This window comes from Salminus brasiliensis, chromosome 24 (assembly GCF_030463535.1).
Source record: "Salminus brasiliensis chromosome 24, fSalBra1.hap2, whole genome shotgun sequence".
NCBI lineage: Eukaryota > Metazoa > Chordata > Actinopteri > Characiformes > Bryconidae > Salminus > Salminus brasiliensis.
Window position 1 is genome coordinate 1,826,033 of NC_132901.1, and position 22,718 is coordinate 1,848,750.

The window sequence follows — 22,718 nt, forward strand, 5'->3', positions numbered from 1 at the left end:
TTACAAGTTTTAGATGTGATTGAAGGAACGAGGAAATCAGCTCTGGCTCTCACTCTTTAACCCTGCAGTCCTGCTTTTAACAGTGCAGATGGACTGAAGCTCTTCAGGACCACTCCGCACCTTCTACACCAAGCTGCCACGTAAAGGTAAGCTGTGATTGCCCTCAGCAATGCGCCATATTGTCTGTTGTAATTCTGAGGCTGCAGTTGTCATTAAAAGTGGCATTAGTGTTGAATTTGGAGCTGCATTTGCTTTTGCAATGTACGTAAAGAGGTTCTCACATCTAACGTGAGGTGTTACCTTCTTCCCGTTTCAGGCTGCAAGATGAAGACGGCAGATCTGCTCCTGTGCTGTTCCTTTGTGGTCCTGGTCTTGTCCAGTGTCGCCTCCACCCAGGACCTGAATACCACAGAGGACCTAAGAAACACCAGCTTCGGCATGCAGTTTCCAAGACACGGCCTCATGCTTCTGCTCTGGTTTGCCGACAACATCGGCATTGATCAGAACAACGTCATTCAGCCCCTGTATTTCCGTCCGGACCAAGGAGTCTACGGCTTTCATTATTACGCAAACTATGAGTATGATCGACGTACAGGGAGACACCTGTTCCCCAACTCTTACAGCACTGTGTACTATTCTTTTGGCAATGTCAATAGCCAACGTGCACAGTTTGAACTTCCTGTTTATGTCACGCAAGATTACCTCAATTCAGGAGAAAATTTACTCAGTAACATAGACAGGATTGTTATTAGAGTTGAAAGGGAAAATCCACAAAGAGTGCAAGAAGTGTATATTACACAGCACTATGAAGATAGAAACCGAGGCAGTGGGTATGACCCGGACAACACCTATAGGGTCAGCACACAACTCCTGAGGCAAGTTCAAAACCTTATCCGACAGAACGTCTATGTTCCAGAACTTGTTAACTTGTATCCACGCGCCAGAGGATTAATACCACTCTTGACTCAGGCAGGTTACGACTATAATAATAGGATCGCTCAATATACACAGTCCAGGTTCTGCATACGCAGAGGAACCAACTTATTCCGCAGTATGTGTTCACTCACAGCAGAGCTTGAATGCGAGACCCCCAGTAAGATGAAGCTGGAAGTGAAATCCACCTCAGACGGATACGCCAAGATCTTATGGAGTGAAGTACCAGAGGAACTAGTGAGAATGAACAGCAAGGCAGGTCTTTACAAAGACAACCAGTTGCTGAAAGTTTACGACCTGGATCGAAGAACGTTTGGAACCACTGACACTAAGACAGTCCTAAATTCTGGCCTTCAAGTAAAGCTTCTGACTACCAACAACGAAGTGATCTGGGTAGGCCGAGAGTTCGACGAGGCCAATGGCGCTCTTCCTACTGAGATCAAAGGTTTTGACGCCAGCCTGCAGCTTTTCACTAAAGACGGCTACGCCTGCGCTCGACTCTTCATCAGAAAGACCTTCAGTGACTGGAAAACTAGATTTCACAACTCCTGGGTGGGATTCTACAGAAGCTCACAAGATTCTAATAATGGATACAAAACATTCCAATGGAGTGTGTATTTTAAGATAAACGCTAGTCAGGTTTTGTCTAACGATTACGACATTTACGAATATGAGTCAAACGTGGCAGTTGGGCCTGGAGTACAGGTCCGATTCCTGCTAGACAAAAGCAGCACAAATGAGCGAGCTCGCACTATACCCTGGGTGGCGTAATCGATCCACCTAAACATGACCAGTTGATGAGAAATGATGGGTTACTGGAAAAATGATGCGTGATGAAGTCAGTAGCTCTCAAAAAATGATTAAATAAAGAAATTAAGAATCACAGATAAAGATGATCATATACTTATTTTTTGATTCTGGCTGATAGACTACAGGACCTGATGGTAGCATGTATTTGTGCTGTGTTTGATTACTTATATCCAAAAGGCCAATCTGTTTTTAAATACTTTCAATGTTACAGGGAATTTTTCCTCTTTTTATTCTGAGTTTGGTTCTGCCAATTAACCGACCCGTTTGTAGCTCCCCCTTGCACTGGTAATGTTCCCGACACTAGGAGTGTCCCAGGCCTCCTCCGATACATGTAAAGCCAGGCCACGCCTCTTTTCAAACTGCCAGGCAGCTGACACACCTGGAGGAAACACTTCTGCCAGGTCCTCCCCCTCACCAGCTAACAGATGCCTGTGCCGGCCAACATCGCTTGACTCCGGCCGCTGATGGCAAAGCGGCATGGCTCGGGGTTCAGGCTGGCGATCCCCAGTATTAGGCGTCGGCAGTCATTTCTGTAAAACATTGTAAAAATAACGGCAGGTTATATTAATCCAATGTGAATCAACACCATGTAAAACTAATTCAAATTTTGCTAGTACGGGTATCCCAAAGAGTATCGCCTGGAGGTTAAAAAACATTAGCTAGCATGGGAATCATAAGGATTAATTAATGGCTTAGAGGTTGGTCTTACTTTAAGGTAAAACTTTATTTAGCTTCAGCTGCTTTTAGTGCTCTTTCTCACTTAGGGTGCTGGAAATCACTCATAAAATCTGTTGTATTTCTTTTTTTGCAACTTTTTAATTGTAATTTTTAAATTGTTATTCTTGCAAAAGCCTTTCTGAGGTGTTAGATCTCAGTATTAAAGCTTTTATTTTTCTTCATGTCTTTGCCTTTTTTCTATGTTTATTTTAAAGCACTTTGAATACCCACTGTGTATAAAAGATGCTATACAAATAAATTTGCTTTAAAAAAAAATCATATATAATAAACTCAAATTCAAATCAAATGTATTTGGTCTCTGATATATTTCTTATTTCATCAAATATGACATAAAAGGTGCTCTTACAAACATCACAGCTGTAATTAGGTAAAATAATCCTTGTTGTTGCTTACCAACCAGCGATCAGCAGAATCAGGACATGTAGGATGTGGCAGAATCTCATGATTTTAGATATTCAGGGGGAAAAAAAACAAATACATACTAACAATACATATATTAGTGCATCTCAAAAAAATCAAAAGATATTGTGAAAAAAACATTCTTAATTATAATTTCATTCATTCTAGTTTTTAAATATTTTATATTTATATACATTAAATATTTCATTTACATATTAATGTATTAGTACCTGATATTAATTTGCTATATTATATTAATTAATTTAAAACTGAAACAATACAATGTAATCATTATAAAATACATGACAGTTTACCTTTTGATTGAAGGTTTTATGAATACAAATGATTTTTCCCACCATATTCCATCTTAAAGGTGATAAAGGTGATAAAGGTGCACGTATTCGTCACTGTACAGTGTGGACTGTACAGCGAAATGTGTCCTCCGCATTTAACCCATCTGGTAGTGAACACACACACACACACACACACACACACACACACACACACACACACGTGTTAGGGGCAGTGAGTACACACACACACCCAGAGCGGTGGGCAGCCAACTCCAGCGCCCGGGGAGCAGAGAGGGTAAAGGGCCTTGCTCAAGGGCCCAACAGTGGCAGCTTGCCGAGCCCGGGAATCGAACCCACAACCCTGTTATCGATATCCCGGCGCTCTAACCGCTGAGCCACCACTGCCCCATCTTGCAATGAATGCCATAAAGGCGGATGTAGTGGCACTCTTCCGTCAGCAGAAACTCAAACAGGTCATGGCAGATTCGTAATCCTAGAGGAAAATAAGGGTCTCTTTCTAGTTGTGATCAGATAATACCAGACTAACACACCCATGTGTTGCACCTGAAGGTTCTCCACAAGGGAGCGCTATTAGCACATAAACATCTTTTTGTTGCTGTCATGCCCAAACCTAGTACCTGGAAAGTGGCACCTTCACCTTTAGAACAAGCAGAAATCTCAGAAAATTGGTCCGTTCATCATGAAATTTGGATCATTTTTGAAAAAATTAAAGTCAACAATAGAAAATTATACATATGAGCAAGACTAATAAAACCTTGGATTTACCCCGCCCCTGTTACCTTTATATAGTTGTATACCTTATGGATAGTTGTTTTCTTTATATTGTATCAGAATTTCATGATGAATGGACAAATAGAAATGCTCCAAAATGACCTGCAATTAAATCCTTTTCCATTGACTTCCACTTAAAGCTAAGAAGGTTTTTGTTAGCTAAGAAGTTGCTGTTTATTATTGGAGATGGGAAAACGGCAGACAGAAATGTGGAAAATCCAGAATTTCGCCCTCACCTTGGCATCTGCCATCTGTCCGAGTTTTCCCCTTTCTGGTGTTTCCAGTTGTAGCTGTAGCTGGCTCTCACTCCTCAACCCTGCAGCCCTGCTCCAGTGTTGGAGAGCAGCGTCGGAACAGTGCAGACGGACTGAAGCGACCCAGGATCGTCCTGAAGCTCTTCAGGACCGCTCTGCACCTTCTACACTAAGCTGCCACATAAAGGTAAGCTGTGATTGTACTCTGCGCCTGCTGTAGGAGAAACTCCAAAAGGCTGCTGGACACTCAGCAGACACCACAGCAATGCACCATCTTATGTATTGATAATTATCTGATTATAATGATCCAGTTCTTTGTAATTATGATTGTTTTTAAAGGGGAACCCTGTTGTTTGTTGTTGTTAACAAAGTGAAAGTGAAACTGACTCACGTACAGGTGCACTGTAAACAGCATAAGCTCCAGTTTCAAACTGAAGAACCTCCAGAAGTTCCTCCAGGATCTTACACTGTTAAAAGTGTATTCCAGTGGAGGGAGAGGAGTCGAGGTGTCAAGCAGGGATCAAGAAAACAGTGGGGATGAGCCCAGTGAGGATCAGTACAGTGGGGATCACCTAAGTGATGATCAGAACAGTGGGGATCAGCCTAGTGAGGATCAGAACAGTGGGAATCAGCCCAGTGATGATCAGTACAGTGGGGGATCACCCCAGTGATGATCAGTACAGTGGGGATCAGCCCAGTGAAAAGCCATGATCTGATCCAGGCCGTGAGTTTTTGTGATCCATTACACCAATAGGCAATAAGTGAAGACGTGTTTCTCAAAGCTAAAAGATGATTTCCCCAAAGACAGCAGAATTCCAGCCACGAAGTTTGTGTGGAAGAGCCACATTCCAGAGCTCAGATGTGGGAACAGCAGAGTCCATTAACGTGAACCAGCTGGTGTGTCGACTTTGCCTACAAATAGTAGTTTTATTTGATTCATGTTTTATTTATTTACAATATTTAAATATCATTTTAATGTTGATTTCATAAATGAATATATTTAATTGACAAGTTTGTAATCGTGAGGTTTTCATTACATTTTCTGAACTAATATTTAAATATTGATCAAATTTCTCATTTATTTCCATTTATTTTCCCAGCCCACACCTTTACCAACTCATTTACATATCCCCACCTATAGTCCCCTACACTAATCTAGCTCCGCCCACTCACAATCCAGCTCTCAGCAATGTTTCAGCTCTTTTAGTTACTCCATCCAAGTGTTCGCAAACTTGTTGCTTGATTAAGAAGGCAACATGGCGAAAGCTGCACATACTAACTCATACGGCTTTCCACCAACAGATATGCTTCTTCTACTGATGATCTTTGATCTTCTTGGATGTTGCAGTGCAGGTAATTCACTTGCACCAGCCCAGGACAGTCTGCCAAGTCCTAAAACCTTTAAAACTATCAATGTTTTAAACACAATCTGTCCCTTTTAGCCCTCTTCTCTTTGGAGGTTCCTGGTGGATCCTTGTTAGCTTCTAGAGGCTCCTCTGTTCTACTGCCATGTGGAGCTTCCCCTTCTCTGAATGTCAAGAGCTATGAAGTGCGCTGGCATAGACCCAATAGAAAGGACAACCCAATTCTACTGTACAAGGATCTAAAGGTCCAGGAGAACGCAGGAGAGCCTCGGTACAGAGGCAGGGTGTCTCTGGTTGGGGATCTGCAGAAGGGGAACGTCTCTCTGAAGTTGGAGAACCTTACACTAGCAGATGGAGGAGAATATGTGTGCTACGTTAAGAGCATCCAATGGTATGACAGTGCTAGCGTGAACCTAAATATTACAGGTGGGAATTTAACTTGCTTGATTTTTTTGTTTACCTTATTTCATTTAATATGTAAACATGTTTGTTTACTTTCCTGAATGAGCCCATATTGTGTTTTTAACTCTAGTGGTTGGGTTGTCTCCTCTCCTCTCGATTGCTGAAGCTGGAGATGAGCTAAATGTCACATGTGAATCAGATGGATGGTCACCAGAGCCCACCCTCACCTGGAGAGACAAGAGAGGAAGAAAGCTCATTAACAGTGCTGTTCACTACGAAACAGGTTCGTAAATAAAAAATATAATAAAATGGACAAAAGTATTGGGACACCTGCTCATTCATTGGTTGTTCTGAAATCAAGAGAGTTGATCTTGAATGTTAGTGAGATCAGGATGTTGGATGAATGGTCACCATCCCACCTCATCCCAAACTTATCAACTCACCCCATTCAAAAGTATTGGATGTGCTCCACCACCACCACCATCATTCCAGAGAACACAGTTCTTCCACTGCTCCACAGCTCAATGCAATGGGTGCAACTTAAATTAGATAAAAGCATTTATTAGATGGGGTGTCCACAAACATTTGCCAAACCATTCTCAACCATCACTGTTGAGAATCAGATGAGTTAAACCAGATTCTTCTTCTCTCTTCTTTCTCAGACTCTGAAGGGTTGGTGAGAGTGAGATCTTGGCTGAAGTTCTCTCCCTCTGAGTCAGAGTGGCTCTCCTGCTCTGTGGAGATGACAGAAGGACGAGTGCTACCACTACCACTCAAACCTGCCCCTGCTGCGGGTAAGATCTGAATGCTCCACACACAATCCAATGAACACCTAAATATCCTTGGTTGTCAGATAAATCAGGAATCTACTTACATTCTACCAGGATGGAAAAAAGCCTTCCTCGTCTCTCTGGTAGTCACTCTGCTGGTGTTAACTGTAATGGCCCTCCTCATCGTCCCCAAGACCAAAGGTAGGGAATGTTCAGTTATCAGTGGAATCTGATTACAAGCCAAACCTGAAATGTTTGTAATGTTGGAAATCTTCTGAAATACAGGCCACACTTTCCCAAAAGAACAGGAGACCGCATTAGCAGGTGAGATTCAGCATAATGCTGTGAATTATTTACATTTACAGCGTTTAGCAGACGCTCTTCTCCAGAACGACTTACAGAAGAGCTCACTGTTTACTCAAGAAAAACCTCAGCTAATTTAAATAGACAAAAAATTCAAAGATCCTCTAAGTTTAGACTCTACTAAACACAAGTCAGTAAGGTGACCACTCTGCTATTCGCCCAAGTCCTCTCAGAAGAAGAGGGTCTTCAGTCTGGGTTTGAGGACAGTGAGTGTTGGACTCTGCTGTTCGGACACCCAGGGGAAGTTCGTTCCACCACTTCGGTGCAGGACAGTAAAAAGTCTGGACGCTCGTCTTCCGTGGATCAAATTCTCAGGATTCTCACTATATATATATATATATATATATATATATATATATATATATATATATATATATATATATATATATATATCAAATTAAATACATTCATTAATTTTAATTACTTCAAATAAATTAATGAAATTTCATACAGGATCTACATGGCATTGACATTTTCTTTTTTTTTCTTTGTGGTCATTTAGGTGAGGAAGCAAATCCTTTGAGTGAGTATTTGTTCATGTTCTCAACCCTTCTTCATAGCCTCATTACTCCAGATGGTAATGTGATGCAATGGAAAGGGCGGGGCTCTACAGATTTAGGAAATTAACCGTATTTCTTTTCAGTATTTTCACAAAGACATTAATCATTAATAGAAACATCAAATTTGATGCACCAATGCGTTCATAACCCTGTTCATGCTGGGTTTTGTCATTGGAGTGTCATTATTTTTTATCCCAAATTGAGTTTTGTTTCTGACATTTTTGTTTTCAGGTGTGACGCCAGCTCCTGATTCCTTTACGAATATCTTATTCTTTCTTTTTTATATTAAACAGTTGCAGGAACCAGTACAGAGAAAGACAAACCAGGTAAATTTCTATCTGCTTTCGCAAAACTTAAAAATTGATTGATGAGGAAAGACTAGTCTCACTTTTACACTTTTTTGTACTTTGTAAAAATCATCTCAGTGAATAAATTCAAAGAAACAAATGGTATTGTAAAGGAGAGATCAGTATTTCATCAGGCCCAGTTTCTGCTGTGAAACCAACTCCTGAAACAACAGCTGGAGTCCCTCTAATCTCAGGGAACACCATTAAACTCACACATAGTTATTATTAGAGATGAATACACCTAAACACTTAAATTACCATCTAATCCCATCATGCACTTGCAAAGTCTTCAGGCTAAATATGTGTCAAATAACTAAAAAATGCAGATCTCATTCTTACTCTCTAAATCTGAAATGTCATGAAATGTCCTCCCCATGTTAGGTTGTGACCATCATTTAATTTGTTCCATATACAACAACAATAATTATTTAGTGTACACTAATATGACAAGAATACCCACAGGGTCTGACATGGTACGCACAGCAAAGTCACTCAACAGCAATGACCTAAACAAATATACTTACTATGGTCATTTAATATATATATATATATATATATATATATATATATATATATATATATATATATATATATATATATAATATCTTTAAAATGTTCATCTTTAATCTCCTCCAGTTAAACCCAGTTTATCTCACATATTGAATTCCACTTAAATTATTCCTTTTGATTGACTTAATTCTTGCTTTTTTTAATTAAACATTTTAAAAATATTGAATTTATGATATTTAATCAATTAACTGTTGTTTTTATTTAAACAGTTTGGGAAAAAATTGACAAAGAAACGAACACAGAAAAAGAAGTTCCAGGTAAATTTGAACATAGTAGGATATACAGTCACGTCAGATCAAAAATTCAGAATTTGCACTAAATCCTTTTTTTCTTTTGCAGATTGGGAAAAGATGACTGGATGCAAAGGTGAAATTTGTGGAATTTACTATACCTACCACAAATACTACTTAATATATAACAGAAAAAATTAATCCCATACTAAAATTCAAAGAATAACACCTGACTTCAGAATTAAAACACAGTATTAACTTTTTTGCTTTCCTGCAAAAACTCTTTTTGATGGTTTTCACTTTCTGATGTAATCTAAATCTGCTTAATATTATATAATATTTATATGAAATATCAAAGTTGATTCTGCATAGCTATAATCCTAACTATAATGCTTTTTCAGAATCCATCTTAATTTATTGATATAACTTGGTCAATTTTTTGCAGTTGCTATCAGACCAGATGCTTCAACTGCAACTTTCCTGGAGGTCGGAAAGAAAAAGTCAAGAGTGACGTGTAAATCAGACGTCCGTGAGAAGACAGGGTTTGTTCATGTCCTGTGTGAAGAGAGAATCCGCTCAGGACAGTATTACTGGGAGATAACTGCACTTACAGAACCGTATAATACTAAAAAGCCAGGAGATAAATATGAATGTCCATCATCCTGGTCTGTTGGAGTAACCAGTGAAGCAGCTGAGAAGAAGAGCAGAGTTCCTCTAAATCCACAATACGGCTACTGGGTTCTTCACTACGATAAAGAGAGAGGGTACTACGTTAATGATCCCTCTTCTGAAAACCTGACTCCGGTTCTAGTGAGAGATCGGTTCTCTAAGCTGGGAGTGTTTCTAGACTGTGAGAAGAACAAGCTCTCTTTTTACGACTGTGATAAAAAGTCCCATCTCTACACCTTCTATAACGTAGACTCTACAGAACCACTGATTCCAGTTTTAAGTCCTGGAGAGAAACTTCAACACACACTCGGAATATGTCAAGAAAAGTGTGTGAACTGTGATGAACTTTATAGACAACCTGATAGAACTGCTGATAGTCTTTAAAAAAAGTATGAAATAGCCTATATATTATTTTCATACCCAACGGCACATGAACAGTTGGCTCCAATCTCCTCAACCTGCTCAGAACCAGACAAATAATCCACAAAAAGTTCTGAATTCCAAAAATCACCTCGATTAATTGCGTTAGATAGTTGGACTTACTTGATTGGTTTATTGCAGACAGCTGAAAAAAAAAATGTTTACATTTTGCCAATGAACCTCATTTGCAGTGGGGGTTAAATCATTTGAGCTGCAACTGTAAATACTCAAGAAATAATAAAAAAAAATAATAAATACATTTTATGGTACCTTAGTTTCTTTACATTTGTGAAATCCAGGTTCTAGGAGCACATTTCTTTTCTATATTATTATTAATGACCCCCAGCAGCACTTTATATATTTATATATAAAATATAGTATATATATATATATATATATATTTTATTTTAGTCGTTGAACATCAAATAATTCCATAGAAGTAACGACTTAATTTGGTTGGTACATCGTAGTGGGTAAGAGCACTGCTTGTAAGAGTCCTCCTGACTCCTAACTCTACATTCTTCCACCTGTGTAATATGACTCACATGTACTCTGCATGAGAGCATCAGAAGAATGCTGTAAAAATACACTTCTACGTTAAAATCTCGGAGGAACGAGAAAATGTTCATGCTGCGACATGGGGACTGTAAGAGGGCATGTGTGTGTCAACAAAGAAAAGATTCTGATAGGCAGATTGACTTACTGGGAATGTAGCCACAAACCAGACGTGCAATGTGGGACATTCCTCAGTCAGGGTACAGTCATCTTGTGCTCAGGGTACATCATGTTTGGGAAAATGATGTCCCGAGATCAGGTTTGTTATTGGAAACAGAATAGTTGGGTCTATTTGGCCGCCCTGACATAAGCGCCACAAACTGAAACGATGGCCTAGTTTACCTATATGAAAGCACCAGTCCTGACTCCCCTACCTCCAGGCTCCAGGTTTGGAAATAAGCCAGTTTTGAGCTCCTGAAGTTCATTCCTATCTGACGATGAATCTGTAAACGCTCTGAGCTTTCAGAGTCAAACCGGTTCTGCTGCGTCTCCTTTATCTCTCCAATCTAACTACATCACTTAGCAGACAGCAGTCAGGGGTTGCATTTGGAGAATAACAGTGATCCAGGATGTTCCCAGTAACAACAAACACAACATCGGGATGCCAGAATTTGTGTTAACTTCTCTATTGTATCTCTACAACAGTTTTTTTTTTACTGTTTCTGTGTTTTATAAGCATTCACACTCAATGCTAACACTAATGCTGACACTAGAGTCTGTCTTTTTGCCACTCTGTAGCTACCTACAGGCTGCTACCTGTGTGTTTTTCCGTACCTGTCTCAAACTCATGGAGGAAGAAGAGTAAAGACTTTTAACGCCATTATCCAGATACACATTTCAAGAGTACATCACTCTGCCCAGTATGAGGAGTATCAGAACACAGCAGAGCTAGCAAACATCACTAACCACACAGATCAGGAAACTGCAGACCACATTTAAGTTAAGTGATGGTGCTACATAAGCAGCACTTTTCGGCTGTGTTTCCACCCTGAGCTCCACAGTGCAGCTCTGTACGGGAATTCACGGATCTCTGAGCTGGTGCTGAGAGATCCACAGTGTTTTAAATGGCGGTTTTATCTTGAAAGACAATCACTGAACATTACAGAAGCGCTGCAGGATGATGTGCTACCAAGTCTGCCTGGAAAGGTTAATGCGCCAATGTGGAATCCAGATCTGCAATTTTTCTCCATGGTTTGGACCCTTTAGCTGCTTCTGTACCCTGTGTAAATGATTCTGGATGAATGGACCAATAAAAATGCTTTAAATTACTTGGAATAAACTCTTATTTTACATTGACCTCCATTCAAAGTTAAGAGTTGATTTTATCACAGTTTTGGAGATAGAGGTTTTTCATTGGACAGTGATGATATACTGTACGTATAATAACTTACCAAATATCTTTTCTTGGGGGTCCTGGAGGCTGGAAGCAGCATCATTTCACCCTGAGCACCTGCCCTCTGTTGTTTCCTCACGCACTACTTCCTGGTGTTTCCAGTTGTGGCTGTGGATGAGAGAAAGAACACAGCAGCTCTAGATCTCACTCCTAAAAACCTCACTCCTGCTCCAGACTCGCCAAGCTTTTAAGGTGTGGACTGACTGAAGCAACCTAGGATCTTGGTCCTACAGGGCAAGACAAGGTAAGCTAATTTATACTCATTATTTATAGATATTTTAAGTGTTATTACATTTTTAAAAAATGAAATAAGATTTGATTAGGGTTAAAATATCTAATTGTTTCTTTAAGTAAGTTAGAGTACATTAATACATTTACAAGTAAATTGTGAAGAGCTAGCTGGAGTGTAGTGGCTAAGCGCTACTAAGAGATGTTTAGGTCTGGTTCTAGTCACTCTGAACTGGCCAAACTCAGGTTAACCCAAATGTGTTGTAGATCTGCACTTTTCCCAGAATGCTAGTGATTTAAGTAATTATTTTTTTTTTTTAGGTGTAATTAGGTTTGAAGCTCATTCTGATGTGTTTGAGATGAGCATGATGGACTGCCACTGAAATGAACTTGCCTTCATTTCAGAGCAAAATTAAATACTGAATATTTCAAACCACGTTTGTAGAGCCAGAGCACTGTAACTGCCTGTATATCTGGATGCCTTTACTTTTACTTTTAATTTTTGTCGAACTATCACATTTCTAGGCTCTCACTACCTTTTATACTACACTTTCCTATTTCCACACAAAGGTCCCTCCGACAGTTGAACCATAGTTGCTTAAAGCAGTTCACAAGAAATGTGGATTGTTGTTTTAAACCCTGTTCATACTTTAAAGTAAATATGTGCTTAATAAAGATGTGTGGTTTGTCTTTCCATGTAGCTTTCATTGGAAAGAGTACTGCAGCTCAGAACAAGAAAACAGGTGAGCATAAAGTACACAAAAGACCGGGTCCAGCATGGCTGGGGTGTTTATATGGATTAGATTCTATCAGTCTGAATGTTGGCTGCACTGCTGCACTATTTGAGATGACCCAACCAGGTCATATTAAACAGAAGTGCTGCATATTGTAAAGTTTAACTGCCTAATGACAAAAAATAGTTGCGCCAGACCACCGTTGGCTGCATAGAACGTTCAACGGCATTTCAACAACAGGGAGTTTGGGACCTAAAGATCAGCTCTTTATTGTGAAAAAGGTTCTGAGTTATAAAATGACCTTAATTTTGTTTCCTGTAACATTTCCTGTGACCCTGCCTGATAAAAGACTCAAGCCTTGCCATCAGAGCCTTAAGATCTAGACCCCATATTTACTAGTGCTTAGATGTAAAGGACCCAGACCTCATCAACATGGCTTGTGACGCCACATTAGCGATGCTGACGACATACTTAGCAGTGGTTGAGAGTGGTTTCAGCAGGAAACACACACTAACTGATGTCTTCTATCAGCAGATATGCTTGTTCTGCTGATGATCTTTGACCTTCTTGGAGGTTCGAGTGGAGGTAAGTCTTTTGCTCCAGCCCAAGATACCCGGTCCTAAAACTTCAGAGTACTGAATGATGGCAGGGCTAGCGTGATTAACGGGAACAGGCGTCGCCATGACTGATTAAACCTTCTGTACTTCGGCTCTGTGATCCCTCCCTTTGATATTTAAACAAAGATCAGACAACTCCATTCATTTCTCTCTGTTTTAAAGTAGACTGTTTGGACACAAGTACTGGGACACACTCTATTTTCTATTGTTAGGATTTGATTGCATTCAGCGACAAGAACATTATTGAGGTTAGGATGTTGAATGATGATCACCCCCCACACCTCACCCCCAACTCCCCAATTCATCCCCATCCATCATTCCAGAGAACACAGTTCTTCCACTGCTCCACAGCTCAGTGCTGGGGGGGCTTTATACCCCTCTAGCCTATTCCTGGCATTATTAGGCAGCATGGTGCCAGATAGTCCTATTCTATTGGCAGTACTTCTTCTCTACAGGGACCAGACATGCTGTGACACATCTGCATCAGCAATGGGTGCAACCTAAAGTAGCTAAATGCATTCTTTAGAAGGGGTGTCCAAAAACCACTGGTTCACATCAAGCTATTCATGACTGTTTAACATTTCCCGTTTAAACGGTTCTTGATTGTTCAACGTAAAATTACCCCTTCTTGACTCTAGCGGTCGGGTCTCACCCTGTCCTCTCACTGGCTGAAGCTGGAGATCAGGTGAATGTTACCTGCGAATCAGATGGATGGTCACCAAAGCCCACTGTCACCTGGAGAGACAAAGGTGGAGGAGAACTCAGGAACAGCTCTGAAAGCTATAACGGAGGTTGGAAAACAAAGCATGTAGAACTTCAGACTTCACACTGGACTCATTTTACACTCACATTCACACTCTCTCTATATTTCATCACAAAGACTCGAAAGGCCTGGTGAGCGTGACATCTTGGGTGCTTCTCTATCCTTCGGAGTCTGAGTGGATCTCCTGTTCTGTGAGTTTATCCGCCCGAGACCTGAAAGAGGGAAGAGTGCTGCCATTCAGTCCAGCATTAGCAGGTAAGTCATGCGGTACACTTCCACCTGACTGATACTGTGTAGGTCCCTCTCATGCCACCAAAACAGCTCTGACTCTTTGAGACATGGCCTCCACACAACTTCTGAAGGTGTCCTGCTGTGGTATCTGGCACCAAGACTAATGTTAGCTGAAGCTCCTTCAAGTCCTGTAAGTTGTGAGGCGGGACTTTTCTTGGAGCACTTTGGTAGATCTTGACCACTGCATATCGGGAACAACCCACAAGACCTGCCTGATGATTTGGAGATGTTCTGTACCAGTCGTCTAGAACATCACAGTTTTGGTTCTTGTCAAAGAACAACACCTTCAAGAACTGACTGTTCACTTACTGCTTAATACTGACACCAGAACCTGATCATCAATGTTATTCTTGTGGTTTTAATGTTATGGCTAATCCATTTAAAACAAAGTAACGCCCCCCTGAAAACATGGAAAATAAAAATTGTTGTCTGCATTATTTTAGCAGGACTTTCTGCAGGATGGAAAGCCTTCATCCTCTTACTGGCGGTCAATCTGTTGGTTTTCACTGTGATAGCAGTCCTCTACATCTCCAAGATTAGAGGTAGGAAATGTTTCATTTAGGAAATCAGGAAATCCTCATTAGAAGCCTTTGAAGAAATTGTCATTTTTGGAATTTTCTGGAATATAGGCCATATTTCCCCAAATGTCCAAAGTCTGATCCAGTCTGCTGGTGTCTAAAAATAATATAGTTTAAATATATATAATATAAAAAATCTCTATGTAAAAACAACATTAGTTTGTTACCCAAACTAAACCTATTTTACAAATTACAAAATTACACCTTTTTTTTATGTACGGATGTATGTAATTTTTTAATTTTTTTATTATTTAGGTCAACTGGAAGAGCACACACTTCCTGCTGGTGAGTAGTTACTTCATTGATTTTTGGAGCTGTATGGATACCATTGTTGTAAGTTATATGACTTCTATCTGCTCATGAGCAACGTTTTAATTTAATTTAATTTAATATAATATCCATGTCTTTTCACATGGAGGAAAAGGAAACAAGTAGCTGTAACATTGCTGCCAAGATGGAAAGATTCAGTATTCCACCTTTTTTAGCAACTGATTAACAAATAAATATTAAATTATCAGGGTGAAATTTTAATGAATCACTTTTACTTTAAAGGTGAGAATGGTCTTCTTTTAAACTCAGATTCTACAGCTGCTGGAATCCTAGAAAGCTCAGGTAACACCATCAGATCATGTAGGTATTATATAAAGGTCAGTTGACTTGGAACACAAAAAACAACAAGCTTGGAGATTTATCTCCAATTACCATTTCATTAACTTGTTTAAATTAAACAGCTAATCCAAATGTATTGAATTGAAATGTATTCTTTAATTTAGTTGTAAAAATGATTGGTAAAAAAGGTGTTGTGATTAATAGCAATATACTTTCATTACATTTTCAGATTTTTTTCTAATATAATTAAAAGTGATCTAAAATAAGGGAATGCCAATAGTTTTGTTCAATAGTTTACTCAGTATTTAATAGACTGCACTGGTGTACAATATAAAGTCCAATTTACTGTTTTGAAGTTTTTTTGAAAATAATAAGGCTGAAATAATAAATATCCATGTTGATTTACAGCGCAGGGGCATTAATTTTGTTTTTCTACATCTCTGTTTAAATATTTGTTTAAACTGTGGACTTGAGAGCACTAATGCAATATTTTAATTGTTTCAGAAAATGAAGAGTATGAAATTCCAGGTAACTTAGAACATGATTTTACATTATTTCTAATTGCATTGTAAACAAAATTGTAAAAAGTAAAATGTAATTGCAATGGCAATTTTACAATATTTTACAATAATGGCAATTTTACAATAATATATATTGTCACAATGTATATCATTGTTTATTATGATAATTAGCAACTGTAAATGTTATTAAATATATTCATTTTTTATATTAAAAAAATATAATAAGTAATGAGTTCAGTTTTTTAGCATTGTTTTTCAGTGCAAGGTTTTTTTTTACAAACATAAAATAGCCAAAAATGCTTGCTATTCTATACATATTACGAAATATTTATTGGAATAATGTATCATTTCCAGAAAATTAGACATGTGATATAGGTATTTATGGTATTTTACTGTTACAGAAACTGTTTTCAACTTTTTCTATAATGTCATGTTTTGACCTTAAAATGTACAGACATTTCTACAATGTAGGGTCTTCACCTTGAAAATGTAGTTATTTTCAATAAAACTTGAATATTGACTTTCAGATAAAATCCTTTAAATGCTCCAAAAGAGACTAAATAACAAACTGTATTTTTCTCATTTCAGAAACAGCTGACAAAGCAACAAATACAGAAGAAGAAATTCCAGGTAAATTTTAGCATACCTTTGGTAGTATATTCATGTCAGAAAAAAAAAATCTACTTTTTAGATTTTGTGTTAATTCCCTTTTTCGTTTGCAGACTGGGGAAAGATGCTTGCATGTAAAGGTAAAACACAGACACAGTATACATTATACCTAATAAATAAACATAGAGAATTGACATTTTACAGCTGAAAGAACCTCATGGGGATATCACAGTACAGGTTTAAGAAATACAGTACTTACAAATACTTACAAATCGCCACATTTGGTGTGTAATACTCACAGATCAGCCACTGACTAAAAGTGGGTCAAAACTATTGGTTCCTGTCAAGGGGTGTATATATTAGGCAACAAGAGAACAGTCAGTTCTTGAAGGTGACTGAAGGTGTAGAAGTGTCGACAAGAACCAAACTGTGAGGTTCTAGACCTCAGAACATAGGTCGGAACATCTCCAAAAATCAGGAAGCAGGTCTTGTGGGGCGTTCCCGGTATACAATGGTCAGTACCAACCAAAAGTGCTCGAAGGAAGGACAACCAGTGAACCGGTGACAGACTCATGGACACCTAAGGCTAACTGATGCTCATGGAGGTCCCACCCACCTCACAACCTACAGGACTTAAATTATCTTCTGCCAATATTGGTTAGTCTTGGTGCCTTAGATACCACTGGACACCTTAAGAGGTCTTGTGGAGGCCATGCCTTGAACGGTCAGATCTGCTGTGTCGACCCCAAGAGGGATCTTCTCAATATTAGGCAGCATTAGGCTAATGTTATTATAATGTATAATGTTTATCTTTCTGTAAATATAAATGTCATTTTGGTGGGTTTTTTCACAGTTGCTATCAGACCAGACGCATCAACTACAGGTTTTCTGGAAGTTGGAAAGAGTCAGACTAGAGTGACGTGTAAATCCATCACTAATGAGGCAGAGCTTGTTCACGTCCTGGGTAAAGAGAGAATCCGCTCAGGGCGGTACTACTGGGAGATAACGGCACTGACAGAACCTCCACCTGCTCCAAAGATAGGCAAGTCCTACGAATGTCCATCATCCTGGTACGTTGGGGTGACCAGTGAAGCAGCTGAGAAAAAGAGCAGAGTTCCTCTAACTCCACAGTACAGCTACTGGGTTCTTCACTACGATAAAGAGAGAGGGTACTACGTTAATGATCCCTCTCTGACCAATGTTCTAGTGAGAGATCGGTTCTCTAAGCTGGGAGTGTTTCTAGATTGTGTGAAGAACAAGCTCTCTTTTTACGACTGTGATAAAAAGTCCCATCTCTACACCTTCTATAACGTAGATTCTACCAAACCACTGGTTCCAGTTTTAAGTCCTGGAGAGAAACTTCAACACACACTTGTGATATGTGAAGAACAGTGTGTCACATGTGATGAACTTTATGCATGAACCAAGCTCTGGAGTTCAGATCTTCGGTCGGTTCTCCATGTCTACACTGGGTAGGTGTAATCACCAGAGGAATCAGAAACAGAACTATATATCCAATATATATCCAAAAAGTTTGTGGACACCCCTTCTAATCAATGCATCCAGCTGCACCCACTGTTGACACAGCTTGTCTAGTCCCTGTAGCAGATAAACATGACCCTGCTGCCACCTTGCCTAATGCCAGGCGTGGGCTAGAGGGGTATAAAGCCCCCCAGCATTGAGTAGCTGTGGAGGAACTGTGCTCTCCAGAATGATGGTGGAGGAGCTCCATCCAGTACTTTTGAGAAGAGCTGGGGAGTTTTTAAAGATGAGATGGAGTGGTGATCGTCCAAGTCCAACATCCTGACCTCACTAAAGCTCTTGTTGCCGAATGCAATCAAATCCTCATAGCATTGACCCTCCAAAAGCCTTCTTCCCTGGACAGTAGACACAGTTATTCCAACAGAAGCAGGATAAAGTCAATGTTTACAATGAACATGTCCCAAAACTTTTGTCAATATTGTGCATAGACTTCATTAGATTAATAGATTAATAAAGGAGATATTATAGATATTTTATATCTTCATATTTATTATATATCTTCAGCTAGATGACCAAAGCTTTTAAAATGAGTCATTTATTGATATATTGGCGATATTACGACCCTCATTACACAGACTAGCTAGCTAGCTAACTGCCGCCTTTGCTAGTTTCGTTAGCTAATGGCTAATGGCTTGGTTTCTGAGGTAAAATGTCGCTATTTTAAGCGGGTTAATGTTTATAAGTGTCCACAATCAAACCACAGAGCTATAAGCTTTACGTATTTACCTTGTTTGTTGGGTGGTTGACTTTCTTTTAATTATTTATTAGCGAAATTCTCTCTGACTGAAAGCGCTAGCTGCTCAAGAGTCGGGAAAGGAGCTGAGGCATTATGGGAAATGTAGTCCCCTGTAGTTCTTCTGAGGAATCATGGATAAATGACTTTTTACACAAATAGCCAAGTCATTACTTTTAGATCATTTAACACAATTTACATCAAGAAATCTCAACATTTCACCTCTATGGACGTTTTATATATTTCCCTCTGTTATATTACACTGTTGTCTCATTTCCCCCTCATTTTTTAAAACATTCTTTGATGTATTTTTATTTTTATTGTTCTTTAATGTGAACTGTATGGAATTTGACCTGGTGAATAAGAACTATCTACTTCCGTCTGTGTATCCAACCCTGTAAAAACCCAATAAAATAAAAGCTAGACCTCCATATTTGTTGTGTTCCATGGGTTTGATGGTTAAGTTGGTCTACCCAGGACCATAATGACCAAGCTGGTTGACCAGCCAAACCGACAAAACTTTAGTCAGTGTGACCAGCCTGACGGTCATGCTTTTGTGGTATACTGGTCATCTTCAGATTGCTATTGTTTATTTATATTACCCCCGTCCCCATCTCTCACTGTTGATCCCATTAAGATAGATCAAATATCCAGATGTTTAAATATGTTTAAAAAGACATGGGGTGTCCTGATTTTTTCACATGACTGTGTGACTATTGTTACTATATTTATATTTACATTTAATTAGGCATTTAGCAGATGTTCCAGAGCGTGTTACAAAAGTGCCTCTTTAGACAGTTTAGTCATATATACATAGGTCTATACATATATATTACTATATATTTTATTTCATTAGGGAAAAGCAAATATCTTTCTAACTTTTAATGGACGTCAATGTAAAAAGGTTTTACTCCAAGTCATTTTGGAGCATTTCTATTGGCCCAATCATCTTGGAAAATGAAAAAAAGAAAGATAATGTGGAGCTGAGGAAGAACTGTGCTCTCTGGAATGATGGTGGAGGAGCTCCATCCAATACTTTTGAGAAGACCTGAAGAGTCCTCATAGCATTGATCCTCCAGAAGCATTCTTACCTGTAGATACAGTTAGACAGTAGATACAGTTATTCCAACAGAAGCAGAATAAACTCAATGTTTACAATGAACAATGTCCCAATACTTTTGTCCATATTGTGTACAGACATTATATATATATATATATATATATATATATATATATATATATATATATATATATATATATATATATATATTAGTATGATATCTTCATGTGTAAATTTTATTTCATTGGGGGTCGATTTAAAAAGATTGTACTTTAAGTCATTTTGGAGCATTTCTATTGGCCCATTCATTCTGGAAAATGAAATAATAACATAATATATACATATATAATAACATAAATACCACAAAAACCTTACTTACTTCAACAGCAGTATTATACAGAAGTAATACATAAATTTATTATTGTGTTTTAAAGCCTTTAACAGCCTTTAGAAACCTGCAAAAGCAGAATTATGATATATTAAAGGCTTCTTTGGGTTTTAGACTTTTAAGACGGTCCCTTAAAGATCCACCAGCATTTATTAACCTTGATCTTCAGATAATATTTAACTTCAGCCTTTATTGGAGAATCATGTCTGTAGGTGGTTCTCTGACTCTCAGGACTGATTGAAACCCAGACATGGAGCTTATCAGGTCGTTGAAACAGTGATTGGCTGTCCTGAGCCGGTTTGACCGTTCTCAGGTGGCTCCCATACTTCCTCACCTGTACGCGCGACTTGGTTTCAGGTATTCACAGGTGAGCTCGCGATGAAAGAACTCACAAGCTTTTAGGTTTACCTCGGTAAAATCACTCGGTGGGGTCTGCAGGTAAGGAGTGAGCTCGTAGTTTAGTTGAGGTGGGATCTGGGATGGTCCTGACTCTCCTCAAGACCCTCCACACTGGCAGCACATGACGGTAAGCTGTGATTTTACTGTGATTTAACTGCAGTGTTTATCAGATCATTATATATAGTTGATCACACACACACACACATATATATATATATATATATATATATATATATATATATATATATAGTTATACTTCCCTTGGTGTCTCTATCTGTCATAGGAATGTTTAAACACAGTTTTGAGTTTTGATCAAAGTGAAAGTGAAAGTAATTCACCAGCAAAAGTTGTAAAATAGGAAGGGAGGTGATTGAGCTTGCGGTGTAGGGGCTACACTGTTAAGTATAAGTATAAGACCCTTAAGGAACTTTGAGGAACCTTGAAGAAAAGTTTTTTAGATGAAAAATGTTATTTGAAGTTTCTTTGGAGGATCCTCTGCAGTTCTACTTCTCCTGAAGAACCTTCAACAGTTTTGAAAAATGTAATGTTCAACGTTTACTTGTATTTTACAGTGACAGTGATGCTTGTTCTATTGGTGATGTTTGATCTTCTCACTTCTTCAAATGCAGGTCATTCACCACACCAAGCTTATCTTCAACTCTTTACATTTTAAAACTTAAATGTTAAACCTGATGTAATCTAAAAACGTACACAGAAATGTTTGGAAATAACGTGTTCCTCTTTTAGAAACCTTCTCTTTGGTGGTTCCTGATGGTGCTATATCAGGACAGTTGGGATCTTCAGTGGTCCTACCCTGTGCACTTTCTCCTTCACTGGACTGTACTATGGACTATGAAATACATTGGTATCGTTCCAATGACAAGGACAATCCAATTCTAGTGTACAAAGATCTCCAGGTCCAGGAGAGGTCTGGTCAGTATAAAGGCAGAGTGGATCTGGTTGGGGATCTGCAGAAAGGGAATGTCTCTCTGAAGCTGGAGGACCTCACACTAGCAGACCGAGGAGAATATGTCTGCTATATTCACAGTCATGAATGGTATGAGAAGGCCAGCGTTTTCTTCACCATTCCAGGTGAGGAAACGTTTTCATCATTTTTTTTTGTACAGTGTACAAAATCAGTGTCATCCCCAACACATTCAATGATGTTGAGGTCTGAACTCTGAGGTGGCCAGTCCATAGCTCTGAGAGATGTTTACTTTTTCTAAATAAGAACATCTTTATCAGTCAGCTCCTCATCCACATTTGGGAATGTTTCGAGATCTGAAGCTGTTACACGGCCATTATTTGTTTAAGGTTCATTGACCTGTTGGTTTGGACTTTTCCGTCTTTATACTTGTGGATCATCTTCTTATCTGATCAGCTCAGAACCTCAGAATTTCCTAACAAATAATGAAAAGGTCCTTCAAAGGCCATTTTGGAAAATGTTAATGTATTTGGTGTGAAATAACAAACAAACCTACTTTACACTCTACTAGTGGTTGGATCTCCTCCTCGCCTCTCGCTGGTTGAAGCTAAAGACCAGTTGAATGTTACCTGCACATCAAATGGTTGGTCACCAAACACCACCCTCATCTGGAGAGACAAAGGAGGAGAACTCAGGAACAGTGTTGATCACTTCACAGTAGGTTAGTAATCATGGTTCAACAGGTGTAAAGTGTGAAGTCTCACCAGTTTAACAGTTCTTAGATGGACCTAATTCCCCCCTCATATCCCCCCTCACTCCCTCCAATCAGACTCTGAAGGGTTGGTAAGTGTGAGCTCCT

General features: G+C 38.9%; 2 protein-coding genes and 1 long non-coding RNA gene across 3 annotated transcripts; all 3 read left to right on the forward strand.

Annotated features, from left to right (window-relative positions):
- The first annotated feature begins 324 nt into the window (after window positions 1-324).
- Window positions 325-9,878, forward strand: LOC140547209 (butyrophilin subfamily 1 member A1-like). Its single transcript, XM_072670799.1, has 9 exons — window positions 325-589; window positions 1,070-1,453; window positions 5,662-6,009; window positions 6,116-6,268; window positions 6,648-6,775; window positions 6,839-6,956; window positions 8,805-8,852; window positions 8,935-8,961; window positions 9,271-9,878. The coding sequence occupies exons 1-9, from the start codon at window positions 325-327 to the stop codon at window positions 9,876-9,878; spliced, it is 2,079 nt and encodes a 692-aa protein (XP_072526900.1).
- Window positions 9,879-13,360: 3,482 nt separating this feature from the next.
- LOC140547210 (butyrophilin subfamily 1 member A1-like) lies at window positions 13,361-18,234 on the forward strand. Its single transcript, XM_072670800.1, has 6 exons — window positions 13,361-13,409; window positions 14,080-14,232; window positions 14,322-14,459; window positions 16,792-16,833; window positions 16,926-16,952; window positions 17,666-18,234. Exons 1-6 carry the CDS (start codon window positions 13,361-13,363, stop codon window positions 18,232-18,234), a joined length of 978 nt encoding a protein of 325 aa, XP_072526901.1.
- A 3,308-nt stretch (window positions 18,235-21,542) lies between these two features.
- LOC140547105 (uncharacterized) lies at window positions 21,543-22,488 on the forward strand. Its single transcript, XR_011978395.1, has 3 exons — window positions 21,543-21,563; window positions 21,682-21,991; window positions 22,431-22,488. It is a non-coding gene; the product is annotated as an uncharacterized lncRNA (long non-coding RNA).
- Window positions 22,489-22,718: the final 230 nt, after the last annotated feature.

What these genes read in the sequence shown, in the direction of transcription:
- LOC140547209 (XM_072670799.1), top strand. Translation starts at nt 325, where the DNA reads ATGAAGACGGCAGATCTGCTCCTGTGCTGTTCCTTTGTGGTCCTGGTC. An exon ending in CTTCATCAGAAAGACCTTCA is followed by an intron (nt 1,454 to 5,661) that starts GTGACTGGAAAA and finishes TGTCCCTTTTAG; the next exon opens with CCCTCTTCTCTTTGGAGGTT. An exon ending in AAAGATGACTGGATGCAAAG is followed by an intron (nt 8,962 to 9,270) that starts GTGAAATTTGTG and finishes AATTTTTTGCAG; the next exon opens with TTGCTATCAGACCAGATGCT.
- LOC140547210 (XM_072670800.1), top strand. Translation starts at nt 13,361, where the DNA reads ATGCTTGTTCTGCTGATGATCTTTGACCTTCTTGGAGGTTCGAGTGGA. An exon ending in TACAGAAGAAGAAATTCCAG is followed by an intron (nt 16,834 to 16,925) that starts GTAAATTTTAGC and finishes TTTCGTTTGCAG; the next exon opens with ACTGGGGAAAGATGCTTGCA. An exon ending in AAAGATGCTTGCATGTAAAG is followed by an intron (nt 16,953 to 17,665) that starts GTAAAACACAGA and finishes GTTTTTTCACAG; the next exon opens with TTGCTATCAGACCAGACGCA.